The sequence below is a fragment of the Neopelma chrysocephalum genome, unplaced genomic scaffold (genome assembly GCF_003984885.1).
Source record: "Neopelma chrysocephalum unplaced genomic scaffold, ASM398488v2 Primary Assembly neopelma1_361, whole genome shotgun sequence".
Taxonomy (NCBI): Eukaryota; Metazoa; Chordata; class Aves; order Passeriformes; family Pipridae; genus Neopelma; species Neopelma chrysocephalum.
This window is the reverse complement of record NW_020898025.1, coordinates 1,525,787-1,547,788: the sequence shown is the minus strand read 5'-3', so window position 1 is coordinate 1,547,788 and position 22,002 is coordinate 1,525,787. Positions and strand designations below refer to the sequence as shown.

Here is a 22,002-nt window from a genome sequence, read left to right as displayed (position 1 = left end):
TGCCCAATACAAGAAGACGACTCCAAGAGGAACCATTCCAGTTTATCAACTTTGTGATTCATGTTGATACAGGCTTTATTCTCTATTTCAGGAACAAGATAACACTTAGGAAGTGCATCTGGCCAAGTGATGTTTCATAGATCTACCACGGGCCACCCTAAACAGTGGCAGGGCCAGACCACGGGTCACACCCAGACAAGAACCATCAGCAAGACAGTGAGTGAGTGAACCTCAACCTCAGCTCCTCAAATATTGACTCTTGCTCAACCACTGAGGTGTCTCTGAGCAGCAGCGAGGCTGAAAACTGAAACACGAGTAAAACACTGCTGGTAACGTGATTAAAGGGGTTGTGTTGTGAAACATCCCTCCCCCCCCCTTTGGAACTTTTATGGAGGCACAAAGGAAAAGCAAATGAGAGCACCCCCTTAGGATGGTCCTGAAATCCCAGCCCAGATGCTCCTGTTTTGTGCCAGCACCGCGAGGCCTTGGGAAAACAAGACTGTGGCATCAAGAGAACGGCACAAAAATGAGATGTCACAATTGTGTCCCAGGCCATACAGACCCCAGGTCCCCCAAACCAAGTGCTGTTTACACATCACTCTGACTCACAAGTGCAGAGACAATGCCATGGGAATTGTTTACGGTGTCAAGGTCGTTTCATATAATTAAAGGAAATGTCAAGAGATGAGATAACACCAACAGCTCCAAAGGTACAGCTGATCTAACCTTGGAGGAAGCTGTTTCTCCCTGAGCTGCTCCCCCTCTCGCACACACGACCCTTCACACATTCCCAGATTCCTCATTTCACATGATTTCACCTCATTCCCTTCCTCCTGCATCTGTAGAGCACCAGCAGTGACCAAACTAAAACAGCAGCCAAAAAAAAAGGTTCTGAGAGACTCAAATAATGCTTCTCTTTCGTCCCATTTGGCAGGGCTGGGCATGGGGCTGCACAGTCAGGAGGAAATGGGGTTAAATTCACAGAATCACAGAATATTTAGGGTTGGAAGGGCCCTCTGGAGATCACCCAGTCCGACCTCCTGCCAAGGCAGGGTCACCCACAGTAGGTGACACAGGGACATGCCCAGGTGGGTTTGGAATGTTTGCAGAGAGGGAGACTCCACACTCTCCCTGGGCAGCTGTTCAGAGCTCTGACACCCTCCATGGAAAGAAGTTCTTTCTCCTGTTGAGGTGGAACTTGTGTTTTAGTTTATGGCCATTGCTCCTTGTCCTGTTGCTGGGCACCTCTGAACAGAGCCTGGCACCATCCTGACACCTCTTGGAAATATGTCATAGAATGTTTAGGGGTTGGAATGGACCTTAAAGATCATCTCTAGTCCAACCCTTTTATACCTCCCTCTACACCTGGTTGCTCATTGATGAGAACTCCTCTCAGTCTTCTCCTCTCCAGACTAACCAAGCCCAGCTCCCACAGTCTCTCCTCATCATCTTTGTGGCCTCTGCTGGACCTTCTCCAGTAGCTCCACTTGTCTTTGTTACACTGCAGAGACCAGAACTGAACACAATAAATTAAACCAGACCTATTTCTGAACCACAGACCATCAAGGATGGGCTTTGAAGCAGCAGCTCAAACCCCCTGTTGAACAGCCCTGAGCTTGGGGAGGGTGAGCTCCTCAAATATTTACTCACCCTCCCAGACAAATTCTGCAGCATAAGAGTTATAGCACACGACTATTTCAAGTATGTCAGCAAACAAGCTCCCATCAGCCTGCTGGGAGCTGCAGTGCCACCTTCACTTGGATGCAGAAAAGCGGGGTAGACAGAGCAGGATTCACCCCTCTCCTGCCCAGGGCAGCCTTTGGGAGCCTCACACCTGAATTAAACACCTCAAGACAGGGGCTGGGATCAAAGGATGATGTGATGGCACCCACAGAGCTCCACTCTGCACCCCGTGGCTCCGTGAGGTTACAGCACACACTTCCCAACCCTCAAAGAGGGAACGCTGCTGATTAGGGAGAAAGATTTGACAGGAGAGTATCAGCACAAACTGCTCAAGATCTCCCTGCTTGAGATCTAGAACATACCAGACACCGAAACTCAAGTTCAGGGGTTTTCAGCTTGCAGGAAGAACAAGCAAGATCTACAAGAAGTTCAAAGAGAAGCCACTGAGAAAAACAGTGGGAAACACTCGGATTAATTTATTTATGAGGGCTCTGTGCCTCCTCTATCAGACCACGTTCAAAGGTGCATGAAGGAAAGTTGAAATCCATGGCTCCAGTAAGAAGATTCCTCAAGAGCAGTTACAGCAAGGATGCCCTGGAGCACAAATATGGTGCACAAGAATTAGGGTGTATAAACATGAATATTAAACCATTTCTCTGTGCACTTCAGGCTTGAAATCTGGAGTTTGCTCCTGTGCTGGATTCCCATCTCAAAAAGCTCATGGAAGGCACCAAATCCCTGGGTGTGAGAATGATCCCAGGGCTTCCCTCAAGCTCCCTGGAATTACAGGTTGCAAGGATGACATCTAAATCCATCACCTTATCAGCAGCAGGGCTGGCTGGCCCCTGGGCACTTAAACTGGGCTTAAAAATCCCAGGTGGCCCCTTGGCTACACCAGCCCCCATGTCCTCTCACTGCCTTCTTTAAGGCAGCCCAGAGACAGAGTCATTAACAACCCCTGGAAATGAGCTCCTTGGAGCTTCCAAAACAATTCTCAGCTTCCTCAAGGGAGTAGAAAAAAATAATAATAAAACCTCACCAAAAAAATCTGCAGTTTTTTAACGAGATGAGTCTTTAAAACAAAAAGAATCAAAGCTTGGAAACTAAAAGCTGACTGACCATTTAATAATGGAACTTTCCCATATTTACGGAAATTTCTGGTTTGGCACAAAAACATCTGCTCATTTAGTGGGTGCTGTAGAAATCACTTCTATAGTGATGCTGAAAGCAAGAGGCCTGGTGTAGTGGTAATTGAGCAGAGAAAAAAAATGTTTTCCACAACTTTGAAACCCAAACTCTAGTTCTCACTGGGGTGAGGGGCTTCACCTCTGCACCAGATGTGGTTGCCTTAAGTCACTGTGTGTTTTGTCCTGCTGCAACCAGCTGTTGTAGCTTTGACCTGGCAGCGAGAAAATCGCTGTTTCAGCTCATCCAAACCCTGCCTGGAAGTCAGGCCACTCAAACCTGGAGGTCTGTGCCCAACAGGAAAACAAACCCATCTGTAATGATCACCAGCCAGTGCCTAAACACGCATTATGGCTCTTCTCTCTCCCCTCTACACGATCATTTTGGTTCCCGGGTTTTCCTGACACTGGTTAACTTGTAATTTTTCCCGACTGCTTAAAAACAAGCTCAAGATAATCCCTTTTAAACCCCCCACCAGCTACTTTTGTTTAGAACAATCGCCACAGGCAATCATGGATGCAAAATGGGACTTTCAAAACCAGAGCTGATTATTCCCTGCAAGTATGATGGCCCAGAACTGTGTCTCAGCCACAGGAACTCACTCAACGGCAGATCCTTGATGCCAGGAAGGTGTGACACAGGGAAGTCTCCTTTTAAACTTGTCCTTGTTCTTCAGTTCTTTTCCTAAACATTTATTTAGGGATGGACTCAAGGGATCTTTGCAGTGCAGGAGTGAATGGCTTCAGGAGGCAACAGGGTGTTCATTACCAAATTAATTTGCTAAAAAAGAGCTGGAAAACACTGCCCCAGACACCGCCTCCCCAAATTAACTCTAGGAAGCCTCACCAATACTTTATCCTGACCAGGAAAATGAGCAAAAGCCCTGGACAGATAGGGAGTGCCAAGGGTGCCACACTGACTCCTATAATCCCATTACAGAGTTATCCAGAGCACGCAGTTTGCTCAATATCTGAGAGATAACAGGATTAACTACATGTTCAACATCATTTCAGCCTAATAATTGCAGAATCACTCCTAAGGCCGGTAATGTCATTGATTCAACAGGGGATTCCCACCACCCTCCACCAGTCCCAGCCTTGAAAGCCCCTTCATTAGCGTCAGCATCTACAGTTAATTACTTGGGAGAGATTTTCCTTTCCTCCCCCAAAGATAAACTGTAACTTAACCCCTGCAACGCCCAGTGCTTGGGCAGAACAAACTCCTGCCTTCCCTGCAGGAAGGGACAGTGTTTGCTTTCCTAATCACCACTGAAGTTTCCAAGATTTAATGTTAAGATCAAAGGGCTGGGGGGGGGCAGCTTTTCCATCTTTTTGGTTGAATTTCAACGAAAATCACGGCACAGGTTGATTATAGTCCTCTCAAAGATCAAGGGTCAGGCTCAAATCTCAGCCCAACAGCCTTCCCGGGTAGAAGGTGTTGATGTGCTGGGATGATCACGGAGCCTCCAGGAGTGGTTTTCCTTGCCAAGCCATGACTCGCTGCTCACCTCGCCTTGGAAACCTTGGAAATGAGCCCCTTGGTGCAGCCGGGCTGGGGAAGGAAAGGGAAAGCACACAAAGCAAACAGAGCTGTACAGAGCTGCTTCCGAGCCCGCGGGGGAGCAGGGAACAGGAACCGGGATGTGACTTTCTACAGGATTCTTATATGGAGCACAGAGCATTATTAAATTCCACCTTTTCAAGTGCAGAGGGAGGCTTTCGTGTGGATGTGCTACACCAATTAGGCCAGTCTTATTATGTTGGCACTAAGCCTGACATGGTGCTGAGTCAGACCCCACTGCACTGCCCATGAAAGTCACAAAATCCCAGAACGTGCTGAGCTGGAAGGGACCCCCAAGGACCATCCAGTCCAACCCTCAGCCCTGCACAGGCCCAGCCCCAAGAGTCACCCCCTGTGCCCCAGAGGATCAGCCAAACCCTCCTGGAGCTCTGGCAGCCTTGGGGCTGTGCCCACTGCCCTGGGGAGCCTGGGCAGTGCCCAACCAGCCTCTGGGGGAAGAACCTTTGCCTGAGATCCAACCTGACCCTGCCCTGACACAGCTCCAGCCGTTCCCTCAGCTCCCGATGTCCACGGCCACTGCTTGGCTGCACCTTCATCGTTTGTTTCTTCTCCCCCCTCAAAAAAAAGAGGGAGGACCCCAGGGCCCTGCTCTTGCAGGGGAATATCCTACAGCAATGCATTTCATAGAATCCCAGAATGGTTTGGATTCAAAGGGACCTTAAAGTCCCACTAGTCGGTGGGACATGGGCAGGGACACCTTCCACAAGCCCCCTCCAACCTGGCCTTGGGCACTCCCAGGGATGGGGCAGCCACAGCTTCTCTGGGTAGCCTGTTCCAGGGCCTCACAGCCCTCACAGGGAGGGATTTCCCCTCAGTATCCCACCCGATCCCGGTCAGCGCGATCCCATTCCCGGGTCCCGTCCCGGTTCCCTTTGTCACCGACCCGCCTTCGGGCCGGTGCCGAGCGCCCCCTGGCGGCCGCGGCGCGGCCCCGCGGCCCCTCACGGGACAGGCCCTCGGACGCCGAGGGCTTTTCCATCCGAAATGATTCCACGATTAGGAAATCCTACGTGTGGGTTACGCCAGTGCACAAAGCTTTAGCTTACACGGCCTTAAGACAGGCTCCAAGAGGCACCAGGACCCGCTGCAGAGCCTAAATCTGCAAGGCTCAGCTCAGAAGCTGCAGAACCTGAGCACGCCACGGGCTGAGCAGATCTGTGAGGGGAAATTTGGCACCTGGTATTTTTCATGTACAAGGGAATACAACTCTATTAGAAATCTTAAAATCTCTGCTTAACAAAGCGAGACAAGCCCAGGCTGGGTTGACGAACAATGTTCTCCCCCAAGCAAGTCACAGTTATCACTGGTCCCATCACAGCTGGATGGGTCCAGCCTGGAAAAAACCCACCTTTGGGTTCTGTTTCAGGAGACAAAAGACACCTTCAGCAATCAGAGCCAGGCTCCTTTCCAGGACAAATAGGACCCAAACAGATAAAGTGGTGACACTGGCAGTGACAAAATTTAAGTGCAGCTCAGCACCAGCCCCAGGGCCTTGGGAGCAGCTTTGTCCCACCCACAGCTCAGCCAACACCACGTACAGCTCACAAAGGCTGCAAAGTAGTGAGAACATTCAGAATTTTGTTTTTAAAAGGCCAGGTTTGCCACTCAGTCAGGACACACTGCTGCTGTGTGAAGAAAACAGTACTAATAAAAAAATCCCTTCATTTATACTAGATCTGTTTGCCTCTGGTTCCAAGCAGGCTCCTCTCCTACGCCCAACCCCAATAAAATCAGCTGCTAAAATCTCTGGACAGAAGTTACAGGCAACGTTCCAGGAGCAAGGTGAATTTAAGGTCCAACAAGTTGAAAATGAAAACTAGAAACTCTGGAAACCTGTGCCCCCCCTGCTCCGTGTCCTACTTACTGAGCCACAGGAGCTCCACACTCATTGTTTCACAGGGAGTTGCCCTGAATTACCCCAAGGATTGACTACTGTCCTACAAGGTCTTATCTCTTCACATGAGGAACAAGATCGTTCAATTCAATCACGAAACACTTCAGCAAACACAAAGTTTCTCACTCAGCATCAGCCTTTGCTACTGTCTTGCTCCAGCCTGGAGGCCAAAGCACCTCCATCCCAGCACATCCACAGCTGAGCCACAACACCACAAAAACAGCAGAGTTAACCTCTGCTTTCCCCCAGGCAAGAGATATGGGTACAAACTACACAGCCATTCACCACAACAGCTCCAAAAGTCACTCCAAATGGGGTGTCACGGAATTACGAGGTCTCTGGCAGGTCAGCAAATAATCTCTGTAAAACATTTGGCTCGTAGCTCAGGAGGGAAAGGCAGCAGAAATTCAGACACCTCCTCAAGTTGTTCATGGGGGGAAATTATTGGGTATAAAATGCCACACCAAGTAGATGGATGGCTGAGCTGAACCACTTGCAAATGCAGCAGGAAGAAAACCAGCACTGACATCCCATAGAGTGCCCCAAGCACCCTGACAGCACTCAGCACATTAATTACACGAAGAACTAGAGCAAATTTAAGAACAAAAGGCTGTCAGGATAATGTCCCAAAGTATTTTGCTGGCTTGTCAAGTGCACTCGACTTATTTACAATAATGCTTTCATGCAGGTAAGCACCTTGTGCTTCTGCACCTTGTTTAAAAGTCAAACAGTCTCTCCATCAGTTCCTCCCTTTAAATTTGCCTAAGGAACAGTAGGAATTTGCCTTTCTGCCTGCTTGCAAATTAGCACACATCAACTGTAATTAAAGGGCTGATCTCAGGCACTTTGGCCACTTTGGCTCTTGTGCTGTATCACATGGACACACAACATCCAGGATCTCAGAGGGAAGTCACAGCTTCTGTGCCTTCCTCGATGAAAAAGCTGTTCTTTTATTCTGGAATAATTTTATTCCAGTGCCTAAAGGGGCTCCAAGAGAGCTGGGGAAGGACTTTGGACAAGGGCCTGGAGGGACAGGACAAGGGGGAATGGCTTCCCATTGACAGAGGGGATATTGGGAAGAAATTCCTCCCTGTGAGAGTAGTGAGGGGCTAGAGTGGATTTCCCAGAGAAGCTGTGGCTGCCCCATCCCTGGAAGTGTCCAAGGCCAGGTTGGACGGGGCTTGGAGCAACCTGGGCTAGTGGAAGGTGTCCCTGCCCATGGCAGGGGGTGGGACAAGATGGCCTTTAAGGCCCCTTCTAACCCAAACCATTCCAGGATTCTGTGGTTCCCATAATGGTTTTGAACCTCTAAGCATCTGAAGGTAGAGCTCTGATTTTTGGGGATAAAAATGGGAATTGGGTATCCAGCCAGGCATCCTGCTGGGAAAAAGCAGCAGAGCTGGTGGCATAAGAACTAAGCACTCCCATTTCCAGCCCTTTCCCCTACTCAGACTATATTTGGAGTCCGTGCCTCCAGAAGCAGCAGATTCATATCACACTGGTTTCCTTCTGAGGCATGTAGCCCAGGAGTCAGCTCAGATGCTAAAACAAATTACTTCTTTGTTTGCACAAAGGTGAAGGACTTGAAGAGTATTTCCTATTTTTAGTAGGAAAAGAATTGGGAAAAAAGTAGCACAGCAGGAGATAAAGGGGATGAAAGTCAAAGGGGATGAAAGTCAGTCTGGTATAAGGCAGTAACTGCAGAAGATTCTTAAAGCATCCATAAACTTAGTATTTCAAGTGCTTTTGAAAAAAAGCAGCTTTGGGTTGGAGCCTGTGTGTGCAAAGGCTACCTCACTGATTTCCCAAAATGCTTCACAGTTGTCCTACAGGGATTTAAACCTTTTAGGGACACTACTTAAAGGTTCCTATCCCAATACCTGCAGAGGAAGTGTGTAAGCACAGGCAGAAACTGTCAACAGAGCACCAAAGTACAGCAGGTCAAAGGACCCAACAGCAAACACCTCCCATGAAAAGGCATCCCAGGCTCCCTCTGAGGCTGTTCATTAATGACTCCTCATTACTGGGCAGGTGAACTGCAGGTTTGCTCCCACATTAGGTGGATCCAACACAGCAGCAGAGCTTTCAAGGAACCACGGGCACGAGGTGAGTCTCATCCTGCCAAGCACAAAGCTCCCGCTTCTTCAATATTTTGCTTTTTAAGATCTCACAGACTTACAGGCAGATGAAATACCAGACAGAACACAATCCCTTGACAAAGAGAAAGGTCCAAGCTTAGCTCAGATCATGGTAAGGTGAGTGAGTGGTCTTGGGAGGGGGCCTGGGCAGGAGATGGAACAGCAGAAACAGGCTCCGAAAATAGAGTGTGATCCTTCACCCGCACCACAGGAAGGATCTGAAGAGGGGAAAGGTATCCCAGTGACATTTCCCTTCAAGAGAACCCTTGTGTAGGTGGGACCTTGAGGAAGCTGGGCCTGGCAGGGTGTGTATATTTAGATTTCATTTATTCCTCTCCCAAACCTCCGTCCTCCCACCTGCCCCAGCTCCGCTGACTCCTCGGGGGCAGAGACCTGACATAGGATTATAGAATCCCAGAATGGTTTGGGTTGGAAGGGACCTTAAAAGCTCATCCTGTTCCACCCCCTGCCATGGGCAGGGACACCTTCCACTAGCCCAGGTTGCTCCAAGCCCCGTCCAACCTGGCCTTGGACACTTCCAGGGATGGGGCAGCCACAGCTTCTCTGAGCAACCTGTGCCAGGGCCTCCCCACTCTCACAGGGAAGAATTTCTTCCCAACATCCCATCTAAACTCACCCTCCCCTCCTTCAGCTTAAGGCCATTGCCGTATGTGGCAACTTAACCTACAGTCACTTGCTAAGGGCCACGTCCCAAGATTTGCCTGAATTTTCTGTATATTCTTCTCTACACTTGAAAAACAACTCAGGGTAGGGTCGAGAGCACATTTTAAGCTGCACACCTGTTCTAAAAAGCCATGTATAGACAAGCTCTAAAACTTCACTGCAGCTGCCTGCAGCCCTTGCTTCCAGTCGTCCTCGGGGATGAGCATGAATTAAAAATCTGAAGACAACAGCAAATTTCATTTTTAATTAGCCAGGGCAGCCAGCCAAGGAGGGCTCCCCCACCCACCCATGGCTAGTGAAGCCTGACAGCTCTAAAGGATTTATGCTTCCCTGTGCATTCCCAGTGGCCATTCCAAGCACACCAGCTCAAACAAGCGCCAGCCATGCAGCATTTGAGTGCAGTTAATATCCAACCAGGGAAGGACAGCAGTACATCCACAGCACCAGGCTTGGAGGGAACAAAGGGCACGGACTTCAGCTCAGCTCTGCCTTACCTCATCTCCGGGATCAAGAGTCCTGAGCTTAGCAGCACTTGGAGAATGAGAGTCCTTAAAAGCAAAGGAATTTAAGGAAATTATAATAGAAGACCCATCTGCTTATTCTGCCTTTAATGTGAAGCTCTTGGCTCCCAGCACTTAAGGAGGCAACATGTAAAGCTTCTCAACCAGCTGTGTGGGGTGTCTGTGCATGCAAAGATCCAGTGCAGATACTCCATCCCAAACTGGCACAGCTCAAGTAGTTCAGAGGGAAAGGGGAGGTAACTCTACTTCAGCTGGCAAAATGCAAACAGAACATAAGGCTTTTCACATCCCAGGGCACCAGCACTGCTCAAATCAGGAGTTAAAGCTTGCAGTAACCTCAACAGGCTCCAGCCCTGTGTCACAGTGATCTACCCCAAAAATGGGGTTCAGCTGCACATAAAATGGGACACAAAGCTTTGTGATGTGAACACAGCTGGCTGCTGGCAGCCCCAGCACAGGCTGAGACCTGGGGAACAAGCAGAGCTCGGTGTTCATGGAATCACAGACTGGTTGGGGTTGGAAGAGGAGCTTGAAGATCATCCAGTTCCACCCCCTGCTGTGGGCAGGGACACCTTCCACTAGACCAGGCTGCTCCAAGCCCCATCCAACCTGGCCTCCATGTTGCTCAAAGCCATCCCAGTAATTCAGGCTGGAGAGATGGAAACTGGCCCCGCTCTGCCTGTGCTCTGTCCCAGGGTTGACAAGAGCTGCCACCTCCACAGCCACTGCTCCAGTCTCAGCTGCCAGTGTCACACTCACTTCACCCTCCTCCTCCTCCCCCAGAAGTCGTCACCTGGAATTAGTTTGCCACAAGCAAATCAGAAGGGAAAGCAACCACCACAGATTAAATGTTCACCTCACAGGCTGACAATCAGAGGGCACAGCAGCAGTTCTTGCCACCAGGACTATAAGCACAACATGTTTTTATGCAAGAACTCTCAGCTGGTCCAGCCAGGCCACTGGGCTTCACCAGACCAGCTCTGTAAGAAGCCAAAAACTGGCCTTCATCTGCCCCACCAAGCAGCCTTGCCCTGCTGACAGGTACATCCTTTCCCAGGGTTTTCAGGATGGCATCACCTGACCGCACGGAATAATCTAGAAATAACGTTTATGAGTTAGAAGTCACCAACTGCAGCATCGCGGTCCAGAAGATGTGAGGTCAACATGCTTCACAAACTGGTTTCCCATGGTGCAGGCAAGAGCTTTCATGCAAATCTCACGTCAATGGTAGGGAAAAAAATGGCCACTTAACTCCGGGTTTTTTTAGCCACTTTAGGCAAACAGATGGAAGAGCTATCTATTCAAGGCAATCTCTAAGCCAAAAATCTGTGAGTTTTAGTTACAGCCATATCCTTCCATCAGTTAAACCTACCAGGGATGAGTTTACTTGCCTCAGGGCAAGCAGCACACAGTGCCTAAAGCAAGAGCTTTAATGCCAAATTTTAATTAAAGAAATCCTGTATCTATTGCAAGACAGAACAGCCTAAAGAAATAAATACAGAAAAAGAACTCGGGAGCAACCACAAGCTGATCCTCCTTTATGGCTTGTTCAAACCAGCTCATTGCTTTTGACTCTTCCCTGCTAAGAAAGGGGATGTTACTTTTTTTCAAGAGCTTGGGACAGCCGGGAGACTTATAGTCCAGGTTTCAGAGATGGGAAATTCCAAAAAAAAGATCTTCCAGATGTACAACAGAGCTTCAAATCAGATCTGGTCCACACCACAGTACAACTGATGCATCTGCCAAACTAGATAGTTTTCTAATCACCTTCTACACTTCAATTGAAGACACCAAGTTTAAAGTCATCAGGTTCTTTATGATGCTTAACCAAGGAACAAAGAACAGGTTCACAACCTGTGGTAAGACATCCAAGAGTACTCACCAGCGTTCTCTTCCATTCCTCTTGCACTCTATCTTCCTGAGCAATTCCTGCAAAAACAAGAAGCAAAAAATCAACACACAAATTGCAATTCCAAGCGTGACCAAAGCTCAGATCATTAGTTTCATTTCTCTATCAGCTCTGCTCAGCCTACACAAAACCAGCATGGAGGGAACCTAAAGCAGAAATCCTGCCCCAAACCAGGAACAAGAGTGTGGCATCATCACCCCTCTTTGAAGACATCAGTAGCCTCTAATCAGACACACGCTGAGCTGGAAAGGAAAGAGAAGCGAAATTAAGGTGCCGTAATTACAAAGCAGTAAATATTTGTTCCCAGGGAAAACATTCCACATCTGCCTCTTCAGGAAGGGATGTGCCTGCTGTAAAAGGGAACAGCTATTGCTTATCTAGCAAAGGCAGCACAGCACATGCACAGGAAGTATTTCAGATGTCACAGCATCAAGGCACTTCTGAACATGGTGTGTGTGGGGGGGAACACAAAAAAGAGGAACCAGGATTTTAGCAGCAAAGCCAGCTTTTCTCTGGAGAAAGTTCTGAAAGGAGGTGCAAGAGGAACTAAGTTTGGGAAAATCAGGTATGTCTTGATTTTGACAGATTACGTAGCACAGTAAAAACAGGGAGGTTCTGTCCTGACAATCTTGCAGTTCAAACTAAGAACCCCAATCAGACACATCAGCAGGCACAGTGTGAGGTGACTGGGGAAGAACTACAAAACAAGGTTGTTTCTAGTGTCAAGGAATCAAAGCCAGACTTAAACCATAGCCTTCCACCTTCTCTCCCAGCAGCAAAGCACAGTTTGGTGGCTGTAACTCCACATCAGATCAGCTGGATCACCCTCATGTGACAACCTGCTGAGTGTGCAGCACGTGCTCAGCCTGCAGAGAGCATGGGAGCATCCCAGGGCTGCGGAGTCAGCAGAGACAGCCCCACCACCCCACCCCTGGGAGCTCTGCCCAGAGGGGCGTTTCAGCTCTGCTTTGCTCAGCTCTGTGGGCACAAACACTTCTCTGGATGAGGCAGCCACGCTCCAGGGGACTGCTCCCTGCTGCAGCTCCAGTACCACCACAGGGATGTTCTTGGATGGGGTGAAACACCTCGACAGAGCCATTAAACCCTCAAAACAGTGCTGATGATCCCAGCTTTAAACAGGTCAGTGAAGAGAAGGGCTTCAAGTCAGTCAGGAGCATCAGTTGATCTCTATTTCAGAGGCAGACTGACACGAGTCACTTGGGAAACACCCTCAGAATCCCCACAGCTTAATCCATGAACACTGGTAAAATTAAGTTAACTTCCACATGCATTTGGGATGTGGTTTGGTACCTCCATGTGCTGCACCAAGGACACCATTTGCAAGAACTCAAAACAAATGAGTCACAGAATCATTAGGGTTGGAAAAGCCCTCTGAGATCATCGAGTCCAACCATTACCCCATAACAGCCGAGGCCACCACTAAACTATGTCCCCAAGTGCCACATCCATGTGTTTTTGAGCACTTCCAGGGATAGTGACTCCACCACTGCCCTGGGCTGCCTCTTCCAGGGCTTGACAACTCTCTTGGTGAAAAATTTTTCATTACTGTCCAATCTAAACCTCCCCTGGCACAACTTGAGGCCATTTCCTCTCGTCCTGTCCCGTGTTACCTGGGAGCAGAGCCTGACCCTCACCTGGCTCCACTCTCCTGTCAGGGAATGCTCCCCACTGAAGGCAGAAGGACCCATCATCCCTTCCTGCCCTTTCAGCAAACCCTTCTGGGAAGGGAAAACAGAAGGAAAACAAAAATCAGCCACCTCAAAGCCTACTTGAACCTCAGTGCAGATGACAGAGCATTCCCACTCCCCCAGAGCCACCAGGGAGCTGGGTTTAATTTGCCTTTCAAGGGCATTCCTGCACAGGCTGCTCTGTGCTTTGCATATTCCAAGGGGCACATTTGTGCCTGGAATACTAATCCTGGCAGCCCCCATCACTGCTGGACACTCACTGTACCCAAGGACATCTGTCACTGCCTGACAGCACGGCTGGAAGCACCTCAGCCTGTGCTGGGAGGATCCTTCTGAGCAAAACACTAAATCCACAATATCTGGTTATTAATAGAACGAGCACAAAAGGAACACTGGGAAAAAAAAAAAGTGATGCCAGGTTAGAGGAAGAAGGAGCAAAGTCCAGGCTCCCAGAGCATTGCCACAGGCTGCCAAAGAAGGAACACACAGCTCTAAGGAACAGGCACTTGCTCACCAAAGGAATGGATTAAGCAGTGCAGATCCTGCTGCCAGCCTTAACTAGGGCTGGCTAATTGGGAAGCTGAGTTGAGATAACCTGCCCTGCAGAACAGCAATTTGCTTTTATCCCCAGTGCTGTCAGAGGTTTCCCAGATCCGTAACCCTGAGAAAACTTGGATTTTTCATTTCCTCTGGCGTGACACATGCCACAGCTCTGAATATTCATGTGCTCCGAGTGCTCACACGTTCCGGGGCCTGACAGCTGTGTGAAATTCCTGTGTTTCCAAGAGTTCCCGGCACAGCTCCGGACACTCCGCAGCCCCTCCCGCTCTCGCCATCGCAGCAGCAGAACCACGGCCTTTGTCTGCCTCGGGACTTCAAACACTCCACGGTTTTTTTCCCCAGCTCTTTGTACCAGTCCAAGAATATATCCCTGTTCCATTGACCCGGCTTTGAACTCCCAGCAGCAAGGTGATGGCTTTTTTCCAGCTGGGCAGCTAATCCACACACAATAGGAACTCGCTGCTCCGCGGCCATGCTGGACTGTTTGCCACAGTTTTCCACCCTGTTTCTTCAGCCTTAACACACTCCCTGCTGCACGGGGAGTTTTGTCTTTCCCAGCTCTGTCACATCCTCCCGAGGGTGCATCCCACAGCAACACAAACCAGCCCAAATCCACACCTTGGCCCTCTTCCCACGCCTTCCCACCCATTCCTTGTGCCAGCACTGGTCCACCCACCTTGGGAACAGTGAAAGCTGACCCACAAGCACACCAGGCATGTCCAGAGGAGTGGGTTGGGAAGGACAGGACCTCACTGTCACACCAAGGTGCCACTGTTTTTCCAGCCTCTGGCAATCCACATCCATGAGCTTTACTGATGACCAGCTTCCCCCCTTCCTCATGGTCTAATTTTCAGTGACCCTTGCCCAAACCTCTGGAATAACAGGCATTTAGCTTGCTCCAGAGTGAAGCTCATTAGCTGGACCCCTCTGTCCTCACTGCTCATCTCTTCCAGTAACAGGAGCTTCCTTCAAAACACTGTGGGATGTCTCCAAAAGTCCTGCTAAAACTCGAGCCAACGTTGGTTGTTTTTCCCAACTGAACTAGAAAACTGACAACTCTTCCAAGCAGAAGTGGCACATTACTTCTCCACTGTGGCTGCCAACAGGGTTGCCTTAGGCAGGGAAAGGCCCTTTCCATGCTGGCTCAGCTCTAAATCACCATCCAGAGAGGGACCTGACAGCAGCTGGGCAGCAACCACAGGGCTTTTACTGTAATGAGACACAAAACCTGAGGCTGTCTTGGAAAAAAAACAAATGTGGGGGAGAGAAAGGATGCTCTGATAAGGATCCAGAACTACAGCCATCAGTTGAAGGGAGAGGGAAATGAAAGGGTTAACAAACACCCAAGAACAAGGTCCTGTGCTAATACAGACCACGACCCATGAAATTAAACAAGCTCACCTGACAACTCCTAGAAGATATTTAATTTTGACCTGATGTGGTGCTACCAGCAGCCAACAAACAAATATAATATTGTAATTCATTATGCCAGTTCAGCCCTTTGCTTTACACTGTTTAAAAATGCCATTGCTACAGCAGCACCCAGAAGGCCAAATCCCCTGCAGGTTCCCACTGGAGCAGATGGCAGGAGCTCAGGGAATGCTGCCTGGAAGAGCTCACCATCACAACATGAACAAGTGGACACCAGGAATAAGGTCAGCTGGGAGATGGAGGCCAGGCACTGAGCAGCCTCCTCTTCATCACGCAGGGAACGTTCCGAGTCTTCCCCGTCTTGCCAAACTCCACTGGAATGGCTGGACCAAACCATCAGGACTCTCCCCAGCTGCACATGTTTATTAAGGGCCAGACTCCCAAACCTGCCCCACAGATCTCGCTGCCCCCATCCCTTTTTATAAAAGCAACTTAAAAAATAAAAATCAGTTCACCATTTTCTTCTCTCCCCAATCAATTATTCATTCCAGGAGGGCAAATGAGTGGATTTTCTCAAAGCTGAGAAAACTCCACCTAATGCCATGGGTCTGTTGGCCATGGAGCCCCACCAGGTCCCCCAGGGGAAGGGCTAAAGGAACTCATTTTATCTGCCAGGCATGAGATTAAGAGCGTGGTAAACAACATTAAAATTGTGTTCCATAAAACAGAATAACTCAACAGCACCAAAGGGTTCTCCCAAGGGACAGATTTCAGCACAAGTGCACAAGCTGGAGCTTAAACATTACAAGGGAAATTCTTAAAAAAACCTAAACAGATCAACCGTGGCAAATACACTACTATAGAGTACAAGACAAGGTGTGAAGGTATAATTAACCTCCTGTTGGATTGAGCAGTACAGAGAAGAAAAGATTCACAAGCCCTTCTTAAGGTCAGTGGATGGCAAAAAGCTCATCTGTTTATCTGCCCTCACTTCAAACCAAACCAACTCCACCTAAAAACCTTGGTTTGCTCGTGTCCTTCAGTGTTATGGTTTGAACACCATTTGCTACAAAGGCTGGTTTTAAAATCCTCCGAGCGGCCTCGGCTGACCCAGTTTGTTCTGCACCAATCACACACGGAGCAGTGGAGAGGTCAGATGGAGGGAAATCACAATATTCCCCCCTCAATAAAACCACACAGATTGAACCCAGTTGTTCTCACAGCCCAGTCTGGCAACATGTCAATTAACGGGGTGCACCAGTAATTAACAGCCCAGCAGTTTCTCTCTCTCTTCCCAAGGATCCCAACACTTCAGGCATTTCTACACTTGTTGGGAAGCAACAGCTTTGAGCAGGAACAGAGCAGCTGGTTAGCACAGGAAAAGAGTTTTGTGGAAGAAGTGGGAAAAAAAAAAATCAGACAATATTATAACAACTCTACAAGCACCTGAAACAGAAAACTGGAATAACGAGGATCGAGAAACCTCAATACAGTTGATATCACAGCCAGTGAAACCAGCGGCTTTTTGTCACAGATTTAACATTTGATAACTGGCTCCCGCTGCAAACAGCAAATATTTTCCAGCAGCTCAGTAGCTGCCTGTGGGTGGCACAGTAATATAACATTACCAGGGAGGAACTGGGAAAGGAAGGGAGCTGAATTCTCCGGGGCTGCACCATAGGGAAGGCGAGTGGGATTTTCCAACACTTGTGCAAAGTAACCCTCAAAAATACTCATGGACACTGCAGAGTGTTGGAGTGGGAGTCCAGAGCCCCCATCACTCACAGATCTGCTTCTGATCAGCACAGAATCATTTAGGTTGGAAAAGACATCCAAGATCCAAGTCCAGCCTGTGCCCGATGCCCACGTTGTCACCCAGCCCAGAGCACTGAGTGCCACGTCCAGTCCTTCCTTGGACACCTCCAGGGATGGTGGATGTGGGACCCTGGACAAGGCCCTTCCTCTGTGCCCCTTCAAGAGAGGATTAACCTCTTTTGCAACTCAATTCAAAACCAAATGAAAACTTGTAATACTCTTATTTCCTAGAAACTTTCACCACAGTAGCACCTTTGCACTTCATTCATTTAACAAGCCAAACACAGCAAGTTTTTCCATATTTCTACTTGAAACAAGACCACACAAAGCCCGAAAAAGCCACTCCAGCCTCTCCCAGGTGTTTCAGAGCCATATTTACCCAACTTAGAACAATAAGCCAGCAGCCCACAGGAAAGCATGAACATGGCACAGCTTCTGTGCCAGTCCCCAGTGACAAATGCTATTTCTATTCAGTTATCAGTATGGAAAACACCTCTAATTTGCCTCCAGACCTTTTGGCAGCTGATCAACCACCCTGGAGGTGTGGATGCATGCAGGGAAAAAAACCTGCAGCATGAACAGAGCAAACCAGCTCCTCTCCTTGCTGTCCTTGAAGCAGCTGCCTCAACCAAAATTATCTCCCTGATAAAAGCAGAGGGTAAAATTAAAGCAGAATGGCCCACTGGTGCAGAAGACAGATGCTCTTGTTCTTATCATCATGGAGCATCCAAAGGGCAAGGCATGGTTATTCCTTCATCAGCTACTTGATACAATAAAATATATTAAAGAAGTTCCAGACCAACACACACCACAATTTGTCAACACATAATGAACCCTCAAAACATGTTAATAAATTCCTATACTGCAGAAGGCAATTCCCACATTTTGCTGTTACCCAGGAAAGTCTGGGCACGCCAGAAAGAGAAAAGGAAGGTTGCTGATGTCTTTGTAAAGCAGTTTCCATAGAAGATCCCAGTTCTCCAGGACCCAACTCATGTCTGCACAGTGGGACTCAAGAAAAGGAACCAGCTCCACCAGCACCTGCTTCAGCAAAGCAAAAAATAATGGATATTTGAAGTGAAGAGCTCAACTGCCCAAAATCTGAGCTGTATTTTCTATTTCCCCCTCTTTCCAAAAAGCACGAGATGACAAACTGAATTCTTGTCTATGTAAATCCATATTAGGACGAACTTCAATGCTGCTGGAGCCACTGGGGTATCCCCAGTTAGCTACAAAAACATTATCTGAGCCTCTGCAAACCTGACCACAAGGTCTGTATAAATTAATTAGTGCAGTAATTGGAAGCACAGAGGAGGTGGGGAAATGCCTCGAGCCCAATTCACCTTTCAGAGAGGGTTATTTCAGTGCAAACATCCAGGAGTGTGGTCCCCGTTCCTCAGACCTGGGATTGTTAAGAACAGGAAGTCTTGAGATGCCTTTCCCCCCCACAAAAGTTATAAAACAACACACAACGTGTTAAACATTGAGCATTTAAGATTCAAATTCCCCCTCCCCAATTAAAAAAAAAAAAAAAAAAAAAATCAGCCTGATTGCCTTAAACCACCCAAAATGCAGATCACCAATAAAAGGGTTTTTCACCCAGATTTCTTCCAGTTTGTGTTGCCACAACAACATGAATCCCAGTTGGTTTTTTTTAAGGGAAAAAACAGGGCTGCTCCTTTCCAAAAGCAACTGAGGTCAGCTTGCAGCCCCTGTGAAATCCCAGCCCCAGCAGCACCACACTGGTTTCAGCTCTGGAATTGGCACATTTCCCTCGTGTCTTTCTGCACAACTGATTTCAGGACAATAGGGCTTGTCAGAAATTAAAATTCCTCTGTGATCTGCACATACCTGTTCGTGCAGCAGTTCCTCCTTGTACCACACCTCGCAGGGAATTTCAATTTACTCAAAAAAAAAAACCCAAAAACCAAAAAAAACCAAAACCCTCCAACCAGCTCTGTCTGTACAGAACCACAGATACAGATAGAAAGGAGAGGATTAGTGACTCAGGGGGAAGGAACTGCAGCAGTCTGGAAGTGTGGGATAGTGTCTGAAACTCCAAAACTGCAGAGCAGACAACAGTACACACCAAGTGACATTTCCCCCCAATTTTAACAATTAGCTTTTTAGTGTGTACAGAGACCAGTGAGGAATCTCACACCTCTGTCACAAAGGTTGATCAGAGAGAAACATCATCGTGTTTGTTGGGTCTCAGCACTGATTCAGCAAAAAGGTTTTCCTGCTTCCAAAGAAGCTTTTGAAGTAGCAGAATCAGCCTCAACAACCCAACAAGACCTTCCAGGCAAACCTGCATCTTGGGAACAAAATCCTGGAGCCATGAAGTTGATAAGGGGACCGGAGCCCCTCTGCTCTGGAGCCAGGCTGGGAGAGCTGGGGGGGTTCACCTGGAGAAGAGAAGGCTCCAGGGAGACCTGAGAGCCCCTTCTGGTGCCTGAAGGGGCTCCAGGAGAGCTGGAGAGGGACTGGGGACAAGGGATGGAGGGACAGGACACAGGGAATGGCTTTCCACAGCCAGAGGACAGGGTTAGATGGGATATTGGGAAGAAATTCTTCCCTGTGAGGGTGGTGAGGCCCTGGCACAGGTTGCCCAGAGAAGCTGTGGCTGCCCCATCCCTGGAAGTGTCCAAGGCCAGGTTGGACAGGGCTTGGAGCAACCTGGTCTAGTGGAAGGTGTCTCTGCCCATGGCAGGGGGTGGAATTAGATAATCTTTATGGTCCCTTCCAACCCAAACAATCCTGGGATTCACTGATTTTAACCTGATGAAAGCCACCAAAAACATGAGCTCAGTCCTCTGCTTGTTCCTGTCAGCCAGGAAGGATCCGAATGAGTTGGTTTGGATGCGTCCAAACAAAAACCTCCATCCCAGACCCACCATTACAGGAGCAGCTGAGGACTGTGGGTTGCACATATCTGGCCTATACATAATCTGTGTCTGTAACACACACCCAGAAGGCACAAAATAACAGGGTTATTTATTTCCCTCTGGCTTCTGGGGTAAAATTCAAACCACCTTTGCCTTCGTTTTGTGGTTTCCATTTTCGTCAGACTTTCAATGAAAACGAAGCAGTGCTGTGGTCATGGCCCTGCAATTATGACTCGATACACAACTTCATTTGCAACCACCATTTCCTCCCCAAAACGAGGCCACTTTTGGCCTCAGCAGCTGCAGAGCCAGCTTGAAAACTGTTTCTTTTTAAGAAGCGACAGGAATGAGCTCAACCCCCATCGAAGCACCAAAAGGAATTTGTTAGAAAGCTCACCTGAACTCCCAAAACTCCAGCAGCAGTGGAGCTGAATTTGCAGTCCTGCCACATGGATCTTTCCAAAAGGACCCCTTGCCCAACTGCCTCCCGGGATACACAGACCACAGGGGGTGTGAAATCTGATTAAACCCCACACTTTCCCCACTGCAACATTCCAGCACAAACCAGGCACCTCTAATGAAACTCCACCCTGGGAAGGCAGCTCGGTGTTCCCACTTGAAAAACCGTGAGACACAGGAAACCTGTGCGGTGTAGGTGTCTTTATCAACTCATAGAGTCAACACTTTTTAACTGGGCACAGCTCAGCTACTTGAAATTAAAACTCTTCCTGAATGGAAATTACATCACTGAATCTACAGGAGCCTTGAATTTCACCTTTCGAGGCAGATTTTGCCAAGCAGTTCAGGTAGTTTGTAAATCAGCTGTAGCCTTACTTCTTCCTTCACAGTCTCACCAGCATAATTTCTAATTACTTCTAATTAAGGTATCAAACCTCCTTAAAGAAACCCTCCCCAGGCAATTTATTACTCTTAAAGCTCCAGCTTTAATAAAAAAGTGCCCTGGCCATAACTAGGAAATCAGAGAAATTAATTCCCACTACTGATCTGGCAAAGTCTTTATAACAAAGTGCAGGCAGCGAGGCATCCCACTGTGAAAATAAGGCCATAAAGTCCCTGAACAAGAACATTTCCTTAAAAAAAAAAAAAAAGATAATTTGTACTTCTCATGGCTGTGCACAAAGTTTATGAAGCAGCAACAGTGTTTGCCTGAGGATGGTGCTTAGTGCAGCCATCTGAGCTAAGGGGCCCTGAGTTGATTTTAAACTCAGGGGAAAGCTGTGCCTTTCCTAGTGCTCTTCCAAGGGTTAGGGTTCCATTCACACAGAATTGTGGAATGGTTTGGGTTGGAAGGGACCTTAAAGATCATCCAATTCTAACCTCCTGCCATGGGCAGGGACACCTTCCACTAGCCCAGGTTGCTCAGCATATGCTCACTCACCTTTCAGATCTGTGGGAGGTTTTGGTCTGATAAACTCCTCCAAATAATCTCAAATTAAAGTTTAAATGGCACAATCTTAAAGGCAGTGATCCCCTGGAGCTCTCCCAAGAACAGGAAGGTTTCAGCTCTCAGTCTCTCCATTAGAGATGACATTTCCCAGCCAACACGTTTAGCTGCATTAAGAGCTCAGTAAAACTATCACGGCTTCTTTCCAGCCACAAAACGACCTTTCACAGTAACAATGGCTAAAAAAAACACCCAGCTGAAGTGGCAAATCTCTCCTCGTGCCCTGCAGGCAGATGAGCTGACCTGGGCCAGGGAGGCAACCAGGGAAAACTGCACAAATCAAACCAAGGGAATCATTGCAACTGCAACAGCAGAAATTATGTGGAAGGAGGAGATATCAAGAGTCTCAAACATTCCCAAGGCACAGAAGCTGAGGAAATGCCTTTGGATGGGCTGTATTAAGTGGAAGGTCATTGGAGCTGGCTCTGCATACCTGGCTCAGTGAAAACCTGGTTCACGAGCAGAGGATCCACCAGATGTGCCTTGGACAGGAACACTCCAGGTAAATCCCAGCCCTGCTCAAGAACCAGCACACCTGAGGGGTTTGGCAGATCACCTTGAATCAATCCATCTCAAAGCTATCAAGAATTATATATACACC

At 48.3% G+C, this 22,002-nt stretch overlaps 1 protein-coding gene across 5 annotated transcripts in view; it reads right to left on the bottom strand.

Moving 5' to 3' along the window:
- PHACTR4 (phosphatase and actin regulator 4) overlaps nt 1–22,002 on the bottom strand; it is a 64,607-nt gene that overhangs the window by 29,188 nt on the left and 13,417 nt on the right. For 4 of the 5 annotated variants that reach the window (XM_027706045.1, XM_027706042.1, XM_027706043.1 and 1 more), the window contains one exon: nt 11,569–11,615. In XM_027706045.1, the coding sequence (XP_027561846.1) occupies nt 11,569–11,584 (16 nt within the window). In that variant the 5' untranslated portion in view covers nt 11,585–11,615. Of the gene's footprint in view, nt 1–9,659; nt 9,714–11,568; nt 11,616–22,002 lie in introns of all 5 variants that reach the window. The other variant, XM_027706047.1, reaches the window with a different exon arrangement.